The sequence below is a fragment of the Platalea leucorodia genome (assembly GCF_965183815.1).
Source record: "Platalea leucorodia genome assembly, chromosome: 4".
In the NCBI taxonomy this organism is placed as follows: domain Eukaryota; kingdom Metazoa; phylum Chordata; class Aves; order Pelecaniformes; family Threskiornithidae; genus Platalea; species Platalea leucorodia.
In genome coordinates, this window is record NC_138826.1 from 45,237,411 (window position 1) to 45,250,905 (window position 13,495).

General features: G+C 44.9%; 1 protein-coding gene across 1 annotated transcript in view; it reads right to left on the bottom strand.

Moving 5' to 3' along the window:
- CCND2 (cyclin D2) overlaps window positions 1-13,495 on the bottom strand; it is a 35,128-nt gene that overhangs the window by 16,942 nt on the left and 4,691 nt on the right. Inside the window, exons 3-4 of the mRNA XM_082308914.1 lie at window positions 13,037-13,196; window positions 1,710-1,840 (exon numbers count right to left, since the gene is read on the bottom strand). Of these exons, the coding sequence (XP_082165040.1) occupies window positions 1,710-1,840; window positions 13,037-13,196 (291 nt within the window). The remainder of the gene's footprint in view (window positions 1-1,709; window positions 1,841-13,036; window positions 13,197-13,495) is intronic.

A 13,495-nucleotide genomic window follows, 5' to 3' on the forward strand; every position in this document is an offset into this window, starting at 1 on the left:
TTCTCTGCCTGGTTTTCTAATGTCCCTCTCACATCTGCCCACTTGTCTTAAGAGTCGTCCCGGACATTTGCTGGATGCAGCATCCGAAAGTTATTGTGTTACATCCCATCAGACAAACATCCAGGGAGAAAATTTCATTCTGCCAGTAACTACGAATATCAGTACCGATAACGGATAATTCTTGTTATCCACATAAATGAAGTAAACTTAATGGATTTGCCCAGTCTAAATGTACAAATGAGCTTTCTGCATTACTTGCACCAGACCACGCAGTCTGAATTGATATATAGGATTCTTCTTGCACGCTCCTGCTGCTTACTGTAACGTATCACCACTTTGTTTCTCCATACTTGTAAAGCAGACACGAAAGAGCAATTACCTGTGTAAAATTTTCATTTACACTGAAATGAGTCTATATTAAATTTCTGCAGCTACTTGATTTACATTATAAGCATTCAGAATTGGAAATGTTCCTTTCTCTGTGCAAAACCCAGTTCCAATCAAAAGAAATGGGAAGCCCCAGAACTGCACTTGAAAATTAGGCTCAATCTGATTGAAACAAAAAAAGAAATAGTGAAATTCTTCCCTTTTTGTTAAACTGGACTATTCTTTTTTAACCAAAACACAGAATATTGGTTGGAAAAAACAAACCTTCTCTTGACAACGTTATCACAGATCTAATAACTGCACAGTGTATTTACTCTGCAAAGTAAAAGCAATAAAAAGTTTTATAGTTAGCACATGTTAAGGACGACGCATTGGAAACTGATACTTTTATGGTAAAAAAAAGCATTATCTTATTAGTGGCCTGCATTTCAGAAAGCCTCACTCATTTTCCTTCCTTTTGAGTGAATTTCATCACAGCAAAACATGCCAGCCTTGCAAGCAATGAAACTCCTGTTTATCCACAGACCAAGCGGTTTGGATGTGCAGGAGCCTAAGCTCTCCCCACAGTGTCCCACCAACACAGGGGCACAGCAGGAGAGGCACCACCCCTCGGGGAAGGCACTCTGCGTGCTCCCTTCAGGCCTCCCAGCTTTCTGCTGAGACTGCCAAGCAGAGCTGTCAGGTTTTGGTTTTTCTGATGTCATCACTAGAAGCCAACCCCAGACCAGCAAACTCACTTTTGAGTGAGTTTGAGCACCACTGAACTGCCACCAGATTCACCTCTCCTGCTGACGACAGGACCTTCTGACAAGCCAAGAAATGCCCCTCATGGGGTGAGCTTAGTGATGTTACAGACAAAAACCCAGACAGCCTGGGCCGCACCTGCCTCACATTGTGCCAGTGCTGGAGGATTAGCTCATTATTCACTTCCCTTAAGGATTTTTAGATGATACCTCGATGAGGGGTTTACCTACACCCCAGGGGATGCTGTCTGCCTGCTCGCCCCATTGCCTGGGGTGGTACCCAAGGTGGCTCCCCCCTATAACAAGTCTGACCATCAGCCAGGGCAGGCAGAGGAGGCTCTGCCCACCAAGCTGCTGAACAAAGCGCGAATGAAAAATGATCCCGGGAGGCCAAGGAGCTTTGGACATCCAAAGCACTGCAACCAAGGTGCCAGGTCCACGCCTGCAACCCGCTTGCTCCAGGAGCACCTCCATCCTTTGCTCCACTGAGCTTTCAGGATCAGGCCAGGTTTGATGGCCTGGTTCTCCACCGCACCCTCAGAAGTGAAAGAAGAAGAGGAATGTATGTGGGACACTCACCACATCTGTGTTTGTGATCTTGGCCAGGAGGTCCGTGAGGCTGTCCCCGTCATCAAGCTGAAGGCCACAGATGGCTGCTCCCACACTTCCAGTTGCTATCATTGACGGTGGGTACATGGCAAAGTTAAAATCTGCAAGAACAGATCTGGGAATTAGTCCAAGCGCAGACCAGAAAAGCTGCAAAACATCAGAGGCAAGCAACATAAAAAAACCACACCCAAGAATAAAAAACGGGGAAGCAGAAGAAAGGGAAAAGTGCCACTCTTTCTGGTCCAGCAGAGCTCATTAGTCACACTGCTCATCGCAAGCAGTCAAAGGAGGGGTAACAGATCTGCAAATTAAAATGGAAATGCGGTTCGGTCTTTTATTCTCACTGATGCATAAAGTAAACCTGGACAATTTTTAATAGTCTTTCCTCAGTTCTAAAGAAAAGGAAAGAGAAGAAGGAGGCTTTCTGTAATTTATGTCAGAAATTTGGGTCTCGGTCACATTAGAGCTCTCTGTATAACCGGAAAACTAACTGGAATACGGTATCACAAAGGACCAAACTGAGATTTTTAGTCACGTCAATTTTTAAAGACTTAATTAACTCGAGCGTTTAAAGACCTGTCCAGGAAAGAGATTTTAATTAACAATTCATCTTTACCACATTTGCAATTAGGAAGTAAGAACACTTACAGCCCACAGCTACGTAATCAAAGAAAAAACAAAGATCACATTTGTCATTACTACTATTTCTTAATAAACAAGTTGAAAATACATTTCAAAATTTCCTCTCACACATCTGTGGAGATCAGGAGAGAAATGAAAATTAAACTAAATGTTCTCATTACCTTTATAAGGCCATTTTATGGTTTATGATACTGTCACAGGCACTGGCTTATCAGCATGTCTTACTAAATACCATTTCCAGGAGCTTTTCTTGGTTACTGCTATCTTCCTAAAATGAAACTTGGTTTGCAAGTTGTTTGGTACAACAATAACTCATTAACAAACCCTTCTCTACCAGTTTTCAGTTGGGGTGACGGGAGAAGAAGAAAAAGGAATCCCAAGTAATACTTAATATAAAATAAACCACAATCAATATATTCGGTCTATTTATAGAAACACGATTGTTACAGAAAACTGCCCTTCTGTTAAGGGCAGATCCCAAGTCCTCTCTGTTTGGCTAGCACAAATTCTGTAACGCTGTTGATGTCTGCGTAACCACTCAAGTTTTAGACACATGGAGAGTTGTTCTCGGCCTCCCAGACTCTGAGCTGGTGGATACTGCAATAGCTGTGGAGACGGCATGTTCTTCTCCAGGCTGGAATATGTCCCTGGGACCCATGAGGAATGAAGCAGTCAGGTAAGGCTGGGACTTGGGTCATAGCATTCATCCAGACGGACTGGAGAGGGATGTTAGAAGTGGGGAGAGAAAAGGAGGAGCTGAAACCCTGACATGGATTTATCTGTCTCACAAAGCCACCAGGAGATGACTGCCTGCAAGCCCACCATTGCATGCTGCTGAAGTTCACTGTCCTTCCTACCAGGAGAGCTCAGCAGACATCACACTCTGACAAACACTGCTGAAGGAGCAAATTCCCACCAACAGGAGCAATGAATATGGACTGCCATTGCTATAAAAATAGTAATTATGCACTATTGTAATAGTAAGAACCCACTGTACATAGAAAAGCTGATTGTCTTGGAAATTAAGTTGTATTGCCCCCACTATGGGTGAGTCAACAGGAGAGCCTGGACTCCTACTTATCAGTGTGGGATACAGCCCTGAGGATGCTGATCTCAGCACATGTCGAGGTAATGGAAATTGCACTTTCATGATCAAAATCGCTTTCCCATTTACCACACACATGCAAGGGCTAGCCCCATCCAGCCTGTGAATGGATGACCAGGGAAAATAGATAAAGCTACCTGACACACAGCACATGCACCCCCCCCAGAGCCTGCCCTATCCCCAGTACCTCAGCCTGTGGTTGCACATAGCATCGGGCCAGACCTTCAGAGCAGGCCATAAATACAGTGGGATTTTAAGCCCTCATTTTATGCCATTTTGCCTCTCTTCTTACTCACTGCTACTGACGGGGGGCGCCCGGGACTTGGGTCTGGGTGACTGTTGCAGTAGCTCATTCCTGTGGGTTGATCTGGTAGCTAGCGGCTCCACGGAAGAAGTATGATCGGTGGGCCATCAGTTTAAAAAGTCCAATGGGCAACCAGTTTACAAAGTCCAATATGAAAACCAGGAATGGTTAAAAGACTCCAATAACAAGAGGTTTTTATAAAGGTCATAAATGTTTATGTGCTTGCGTGACTGTCCAGAGTGTCCTCCTGGTCCATGGAGCAAATAACCAATGTCTATAAAATTTAAAACTGTTCAAACATTTATGGAAGAGACCTAGCGTTCCCCAAATCTGCTGTCATCTACACAGAGCGATTCATCAGCAATCCCACTAATTTCTTTAGAAAAGGGATAAATTAAAGCAGACTACATCTCCACAGGTCTGCTTCTCCTCTTGTACACGCCGCATTTGCTTGGGTTTGCGAATCCTGTGTGCTTGCATTGGTGTGAATGAGGCTGCACTTAAGTCAACGTGGCCCTAGGCTGGGATACGACTCCTGCATTTAGATCTTTGGACTTACCGAACAGTCTCCCAGTTATGCATGGGAACTATGGGAACTACGGGTGGCAATGGACTTTCCACAATTTACCTCTCCTTGTCTCGAGTTTCAGGGAAGATGTAGTAAAAAGATGATGCGAAACCTCTCAAACTCTGCCGGTGTTTGGACAGTCCCTATGGAAGCTACGATGCAGTGCGTAAGAACAAAAACCCACCCCCTCCCACCCATCATTTGAGCCAGCAGCAGGGAGAAATGGACCCACTCGGAGGCCCCAGATGGACCCACACCCTCATGCATGGTCACTGAACCCCCACAGAGCAGCTTCACTCAGCCCCAGGCAGCTGGTGGGGAGACCCAAGCAATAGGGAGCTCCCATGTCTTGTGCTCAACGCTCAGCACCGGCCAGGCACAGCGGGCTGAGTGAAGGACACAGCTCCAGCCTGCCCTCTGAACTTCCTTGCCTCCTAGGGGCTTGCATCAGGACCTCCACATTATCCAAACGCCGGTTTTCTCGTGGTTGATTTTATATCTACTCCCAGAAACCGTCTTCCTAGGAAGCTGAATAAAGAGCCACAGTGCCCCTGCCAACTAGCACTGCTGTAGGTCTGCTTCCACGTGGGGTCACATGAGAACATTTCTATGCCCAATAACCTTGTTAGTTCCCTTAATGTCATTCATAATGCAAATGAGACAGCGAGCGAATGGCCAGAGGCCCAGAGTGACTAAAGCTCAGCATCCAGAAAGTCTTACATTGCCTCTAGCTCTAAACTAACTTCCCTCCATAACAAGCACCATAAACTTGGCTATCAAAGCTACACATGCCCAGTCTTTGTTGTACAACAGGCAGCGATTTGTATCACTGGCTTCTATTTTTAGCATATTAATTAACTACTGCAACTGGTGAGGCAAGTGTCTCCAACTGGAGAGTGTGGCGCCATTGTCTGAAGTCATCACCTCATCTCGCGCTATTGAAAATCATGGCAGTGACCCTCCTGCTGATATGAATTTAACCTGACATACCCACAAAGGGATGGGGGGTGGTGCACCAATTTTGTGCACATGGTTCTCCACATCACCCTGGACCCTATTAGTGTGGAAAGAGCTCATTGAAAGAAAAGAAGCCACATTGTGCTGGGCCACCTAGAGGGTTGAATAGAAAAGGCTGAGGAAAAGAGCAGGCAGCGGAATAAAGGCCGTCATTAACATATTTCCATATTCAAGCAAAGCAATAACTACGTGAAATGTTTGTCAAGGTGCAATGAAAGCATAAATATTAAGTACCGTATCTGGGGGGATGCAGAACCCCCCTTGAGTCCCTTACATTCCATCAAGAAATTCAAAACAAGCTTTTTACATGTTATTTTCAATTATAAACCTCTATCCCTGCTTCCCCCATGATAACAAGCCAAGTCCTGCCATCCTTGCTCAGTTTTCACCCAGGTAAAACCACCCCCAGCATTAAGTCAAAAGCTTGCCCTGGGATTTAAAAAAATAAATAAATAAATAAATAAAAGGGGGAGAGAGAGGACTTAAACATTTAACCCTGAAACATATACTTTTACTTTAAACTCTTGTTGGAGACGATAAGCCCCGAATTACAGAAGAAATCTTACAAAAATCACTTCTTACTGGACACCTGAAGCAAGGCTATGGGCTAAATCCTTCTTTTGGACCTATGTGCAGCCTTGGTTAATGGGCACCCAGAGCCTGCACCGAAGACACGGCTCTGCCTCTAACTTTGTTGTGATTTACGCAATTCCACTGTAAAGTACAAAAGAGTCTCGTAGGAAGTCAGAGTAGTAGTGCAACGTGTAGTCTACAAGAATCTGAGCACACGAGCACTTTGGACTCGATGATCTCAGAGGTCTTTTCCAACCTTAACGATTCTATGATTCTATGATTCAAGGGAAGAACTGGGTAGTCAGAAAGCAGGACTTGTTTCACCTTCTGTTCCCAGGCAATGAACACCAGAAATTGTCCTACCCCCATTTTGGTATCAACTTTTTCCTAAAGGACCTTAAAAACAAGGGACGAACCTTGCACAACCCCAGTGACTTCAGTGCTGGAAATAAAAAAAGCTGATAAAAGAAATAGTGCCCTTTGAAACGCAGCCACCTCTGGAGCAGCCAGCCAGAGTCATCAAGCAAATTCAGGGTACCCTGAATCCACGCCCTGCTTTCAGACTGGAGCTCACGCTGACAGCCAGGGCATGAACGTATGCACGTGCCCAGGACGTTTTTCTGCCCGCACGGCACACGTAACCTACGGTCAGGTTCTAGGACCCTGTGCACCGCAGCCGAGCTTTTTTGCTGGCTCTCTCCTGATCCAGTGGACTTCACTACCTCTGAGCCAGGAAAATGCGAGGTTGACAGTCAGTCTAAAGCAGGAGGGAACTGGAGGCAGGAACCCAGAGAGGTCCTGCAAGGGGAAGCCCTAACTTGCAGCCAATAAATGAAAACTGCCGGAAGGAAAAGAGCACTGACAAATATCCAGGCTGAACGTGCTCAGTGTGCCAAAGCCAGGTGGGAAATCTACCTTCTTACAATGACCCTTGTTACTGCTCTGGCCGCAGGTTGGTTTTTTTAACAGCCAGTTTTCATCTCTATAATTTGATAGAGGTTTATTTTGAGAGTTGCAAATGGAGAATTGGAAACTGCTGTCTTGAAGAAGATAATGCTCTCATGGCGGGGGGGGGGGGGGGGGGGGGGGGGGAAGAAAAAAAAAAAAGGACTATTACCTCCATCAGGAGAACAGAATCATGACAGTCATCAGTATTGTTTATAAAATGATATAATGGTCAAATTTCACCCAGCCTCAAACTTCACCCAGCCAATGACTTCACTATGAGGACAAGCATGTATCTATATTTACCAGGTAAGTTTAAAAGAAAGGTCTAAGGGAAACAATATAAGTAGTGAATTTAAGTCTTGCCTGTTTTAATCCAAATGCAATTCCAGCATCAGCGTGCTACTTTTTTTTCAAATGCAGTTGGTTTTAACTGCATTGGCCATTTTTTCTCTGGCTCTCATATTTCTACAAGACATAGCAATTCTTCCCCATGTTAACTATTTCTGCTTTCAAAGGCAAAACCAGATGACTCTTCAGTCCTTCAAAGAAGGGCATGGCAGTGCCAAGTACAACCAAACAAAAAACTGTCAAGTAAAATAGGATGCAGACCCGCTTCTATTCTTTGAGTAGGCAGGAGGGCAGACACCTAATTCTGTTCCTGGGCTACAGTAAGGCAAAAAGTATTTGGCCTTTATACAAATGGGTCTAAAGTATCCTAAAGGCCAATGCTACATCACAACGATTCAAGTGAGGCAGAGACAGGGAAACATGTCGAGCAGTCCATGTGAAGTATATGAGCACTCAGTACAACATGATTATTAGCTGATCATAAACTCCATTTCTGAACAACTGTTCGTACTGATTATTATTTTCACTTGTTCTACACCTTCAGTAAGGAAGCCTAACCAAGGATGAGGATTATGTTAGTGCTTGAACCATTAAAAGGTCAGATCTGCAGCTGGTAGGAAGAAGGGCAACTTATCCGGCAGCACAGGAATTACTCGAGCTTGTATCAGCAAAGTCTCTCTTCGTCTGTTTCCTCCCACCTCATCCTCCCAGATTTGATGGGTCCTACAGCTTAAGGAATGAGTCTGCTCATACGAAACACTCCCCAGGCCCTGCTTACTTGTTGATGGAGCTTCCATGGTCCGTGTGGCTTCATGTTGCTGGAGAGCTCAATATACTGATATAAGCTGCCTCTCCCAGGAACAACCAAGAGCCTTCTTTTGTATGGCAATAAATTCATGTGGATTACTCTTTCTTCTGTCATGCAAGAAGTACTCATGCAATCACTGCCACTTTGCAACATGTATTTCCTTTCTAAGAGATTCATTCACAGAATGAGGCTCTGTGGACTTCTTTCTTTCCCTCTGCAAAGAACAAGTCCCGGCTAAAACTCGTATCACACTTTTATCCTCTGTAGGGACAGAGCCCAATAACTCTCACATTGGCTGAGAGGAGAGGGATGCATAGTAGCCTTGCCCAGCAGGAGTCCTGAGGACCAAACATGCCTCTTGGTGTTCCAAAGCATTCTGTGTGGTTACCCTCCAGATCACTAGGGTTTATGGGCCTCATCTTGCAGTCTTTGCTCAGACAACACCCCCATTGACTTCCACAGAACTTCTGTCTGAGTAAGGACCCAGGATTTGGCCCAGAGGTTAAAAAAAAAGCCTTCTCAGCTTTCAAATGTAGATGATTAATGTCCCAGAGACAGTGGGCAGAGGTTTGGCACCCTGTACAAAACTGACTTAAAGCTGAAATTTTCCTCCTCTTTCTTAGCCTCTTTGCAGACACGGGCTTTGAAAGCCACCAGTCTATGAGATGCTGCATTGTATCCATCATGGGAACATCTCACCTGCCATAGGACTCGGCTAAGGCACAGAAGAGACCATGCAAAGGGCTGAGTCCAGGGATCGACACAAGTTACCTCCTGTCTCTCCAAGTCTGCAAAGCTTTTTGCTTCCAAGTTTTGCATGCCACTTAAACCAAACACCGAAAACCTCCTCCTGAGATTAGTCTCTCCATTACAGCTTGTGTTCAGAGACGCACAGCTCCTCTTTCTGAAAGCCTGACTTGCACAGCCTGTCCTCCCCCCAAAACCCATTCCCTTATATGCTCTGACATAAAAAGGGGTATCCTGCACGAAAACAGTGGCATGTATGACTTCCAACAAGAGAGCGTAATGCAAGGAAGCAGCTGGGCACCTGTGACTCTGAACAGCCTGGAAGAAGAAGAAACAAAGGGCATGCTGAAGCCCAGGAAATAATGCACGGTCCTCTTCTGCTCTGCACACAGCTCTGTAACCGGTGCCCTTTCCCACTCCTCCAGGAGCAATTCCCTGGCTTAGAGCACAGCACATACAAGCAAACAGGCAACCCCAGAGAAAACATTTCCAAACTGCAAAGCGCTGTGTGAAGAGACAGAGGAGGGACGAAGGGTGCAAAACGGATGGAGGTGGGGTCAGAGCGGCAAAGCGACGGGACCCCAGAGAGCAGAAGGATGATCTCCATTGGGCTCACAGATAAAGAGGATCCTCCCATGCTGAAAAAGCAGTAACCATCAATTTTGCCAAGCTATACTGTAAGGACAAGGGGTCCAGGTGCAGCCTTTTAGTGCCTTTAAAATTCAGAAGACTCCTGAAGGAGATTTTCGCTTACACAGGGAGCCACCAGCGGGATGAGAAAACAAATGACATCATGACAGACTAGACTATGCCAGCGCATGTCAATCTACACTCTTACTGCACAGCAAGCAAGGCAGCTTGAAGAAAGCTGACCTACGTATGAGCAATTCCCAGCCAACAGATCAAGCTCTCACTTAATGACAGTACCCTGTCTGCATGGCCACGGCGCTGGAAGCACAGCCATGCACAGGCTATGGTAGACACCACTTTCAGCCCCTTCCAGTGGAGAACGAGGCTCCTGAAAGCATTGCTAGTACAGGGCATGGTAAAGAGAAAACTTTTTATTCAGGGAATAAGGTTCTGTCTTGCTCAGCAGCTGTATATTCAGATGGGACCAAGGGCAAAGAGGGATACGTTCCAGTTTCAGTCATGCTCTTGTGAATCATTAATCACCACAAGGACTGGGGAGAGGCTGTGGATTTAAGTCCATGTAGCTTGTTTCAGAAACTGGGCTTAAAATAAAGACAGAGTGCCAAAATGATAAAATATGACTGAGAGGAATATACAGAAGAACAAAGTATCATCTCCTTCTGCATAACGTTCAAATAGAAAGGAGAATAGAGATGAGTATCAAAGTGATCCTACACATCCAGCACAACATCCAGAACTGTTAATGGCTGCTTCCCTCTGTTTGCTGCCACAAAGTATTGCAGGACCGAGATCATACCCAGCTCTAAAGGCAGGCAACACGGGAATTTCTGGTATAATGCTTTTGCTGGGAAATTAAAATGGTGCGGTCGGTGAAGAAGAACTTGGGCTAGAGGAAAAAAGTTCAAAATATGCCAGATTTTGCACGATACACTAAAGAAGAAGAAGAAGTACTTGAAAGCACAGAAAACTGCACTGAGATGGAAACAGAAAGAGATTCATTCCTGTGCTCCAGACCAGAGCCGTTAGCCAGCCAGCGAGGTCAGGTCTGGTAAAAGAGTCAAACCCAGGCTAAAAACATGTGTGGAGGGAGCAAGGGAAGAGGCAGCCACGTGTCAAAGGAGGTCATCCTGCTGAAAGGCGGCAAATGAGGAAATGAAACACCAGGCTTAACCCGAGCTGGGAGAGAGCAGAAGCTTTGAGGGAGAAAGGGAAAGAAGAAACACAGCGGCCGATGAGAGCTCTGCAACAAATAGGACAAGAAAAGGAAATGACAACTGGATCTGGAAGGAAGTCTGATGAGAAGGGGCTTTTCTTCACCAAGGAGGGTAAGAACGACTTTGAGAAGAGTGGCAGTGAATGGAAAACACAGTAGTAATAACACGACATTTCTATAATGCAAATGGGGGTAGTAGCTTGCTAGTAAACTGGGAATGAGGTAGAAAACTGGGAATGAGGGCTTGGGTAAGATCTCTGCTTTCAAAACTGCAAGGGGTTGTGGGTCCTCCTCAAAATTAAATGCCAACACAGTGGTTTGTGGAAAACGGGATGAGAAGAAAAGAAAATCTACAGCCAGCACCATGGTGCCCTGTCTTTCAGGAAGCTCTGTATGCAGTCAATTATGTCTTTCATTTGCAAGAAAAGAAACTCTGACTTGTTGCCTCTTTAAACTCCACGTAAAGGACTTCGGTTCATGGACTGGAGACATATAATGTGAGAAGCAAATCACACGGGGGAAACATATGAGAGAAGTGCATGACTGGGCTAACGGCTGGAAAGGGGATGCTGTTTTGGATCTCAGTAAATGGACTAGTAAAGCATGGAGCTAGCCATCAAAGAATACATGGAGAAAGGGTGGAAAAAAGCCATGGACTGTGCAAACTCCTTCACAGCCCACAGTCCTGCAATGTTTTGGTTACACGGAAAACTTCAAGGGCAAAGGATTACAGACTGGAATCTAAGAAGTTAAATCATAATGAAATCTACATCACTCAAGAAAATGTTCTTTTGAATAAAACAAAACAACCCAAAACACTATTGCAGGAGGTGAAAGCAACAAAAGGGAGGGAAGATTGGGTTGGGTTGGGTTGGGTTGGGTTGGGTTGGGTTGGGTTGGAAGACAACATCCAGGTATGTTGCAGGTTGATGGCTGATGGTGTTGTGAGAGATGTCCATGGGAAAGACCATCTTTTTCAGAAGAAAAGGGTAGTGTGAATGAATCCTGGGTAAGGGAAGAAGGCAAAGGAAGAAGGCAAAGAAAGAAGGCAAAACTGACGGAACAAATTAATCCTGAAGTAAAAAGCTAATTAGTCCAGAAACGTCTGATGAACTACCAAGAGTGATCCTACAGACTTTGAGCAATTTTTCTATTGAGCCCTGTGGTCTTTTGCCTGAAAAGGATCATGCAGCAGTGGGAAAAAAAGGAAAAGCTTGAGCATCTTGGTAACCAAACAGTCAATTACCCTAACACAGGCCATATAAGATTCTCTAAAACAGACAGAGGTAGCAAAAACTGGCCTACATTGTAAAAGCAGTCACTACATTTCCAATATCAAGAAGCAGGCATAGCAGCAGACATTCATACCAAAAAGTTGCACCCCGTCTTCCCTTCCCCTCTGCAAACACGCAGGCAGAACAGTTCCTATCACAAAGGACTAGGTATGTCAAACTGTAGTGAATTCAGACATTGATCCATACACTACTTGATAATAACCCTGGAAAACACTGCATGCTGTTTATCTGTTCCAGGTCTAGCTTATAAGTGGACTAACCATTAATCCTTTGGATGAAAATTAGAGTACACTTGTTTTCTAAAAGTCACTGGGGCAAAAAAACACCACCAAACAAAAAACAGTGTTTTGCAGACAGGTATAAATTAAAAGCCTCTCTTCCACAGAAGTAATTATTCCCATCTAAATCCTCAGAAACTGTATTCAGCCAAACACACGACAAAAGGGGAGTGTAATGGTTCCCTATGAAACAGACTAGTTTCGCTGCTTTCTTGGAGTGAAGTTAGAGAAAGAATCCAAATGTTTTAAAAAAAAGCTTTACTTTCCAAATTGTCACTCCCTATGCTTCAGTAGCGTGGTAGTACCACATACATGTTAAAATACAATTCTTACCTTTTATCTGGACAGCACCCAGTTAATGAAAAATTTACAAACACATTAATTTAATGCATTAGCCCAATGCATTTTGGGCTAATGTGCCATAACAGCTTCCAGTATTTTGGCTGTCCCACATCTGTCCTTACAAACGATCTGTGGCCCTTTAAAAAAATTAGTGAACGGGCAAAGTAGAAAATCGTATGGCCTGACCCAGTCTTACTGGCTTCACTGCAAAAGCACCGCACGCGTTCGTAGGAAGAGGACTGCAACTGCACTACAGCTCCTGATCGCAAGACTTCTGTTTACAGGCAGTTTGAGGGCCTGATTCACGGTGCCCTTTGCAAACAGTCCCACCGGCTTCAGCCACTCTTCCCACATCACGTAAGGATGGAGGGGATGAAAAGCCTTTGTACCACCAGCGACTGATCTGCCCTGCCAACCACACGGCAAGCAGCAGGCGCACCCAGGGCACCTTGGCCTACCTGTGGCACAAAGGGCAATGAATGTTTGTGCATGCTTCCGGATCAAAAGCAACTTGTCTTTCGGTAAAGGCAGCTTCCTTAGGATGTGTTCAATGAAATCGTGCGGGGTGACAGCTGCGAGGTTCCACTTCAACTTCCCCAGCACCACCAGCTCCCATTCCTGCAGGAAGGGACAGGGAGAGGAGGAGAAGAGAAGAAAAGCCATAAGCAAGCCTGGAAAAAAAAACACTTTGCTTATTTCTCTGATTGTAATTATATCACTGCTAAATTGGTTTTGCTCAAACATTTTTTTGCATATGCTCCTACTGCTTAGAAGTTGTTGACTTTATTCTTTTTATTCTTTTTTTTTTTTTTAAACACTGGAAATGTCAAGCTCTACTGAAAATAATGAGACCTGGCAGCTCCTGCCAAGATTTTACTTTTTTTGTATCCAGTGCTGAATGCCCACCCAGAAAGTTT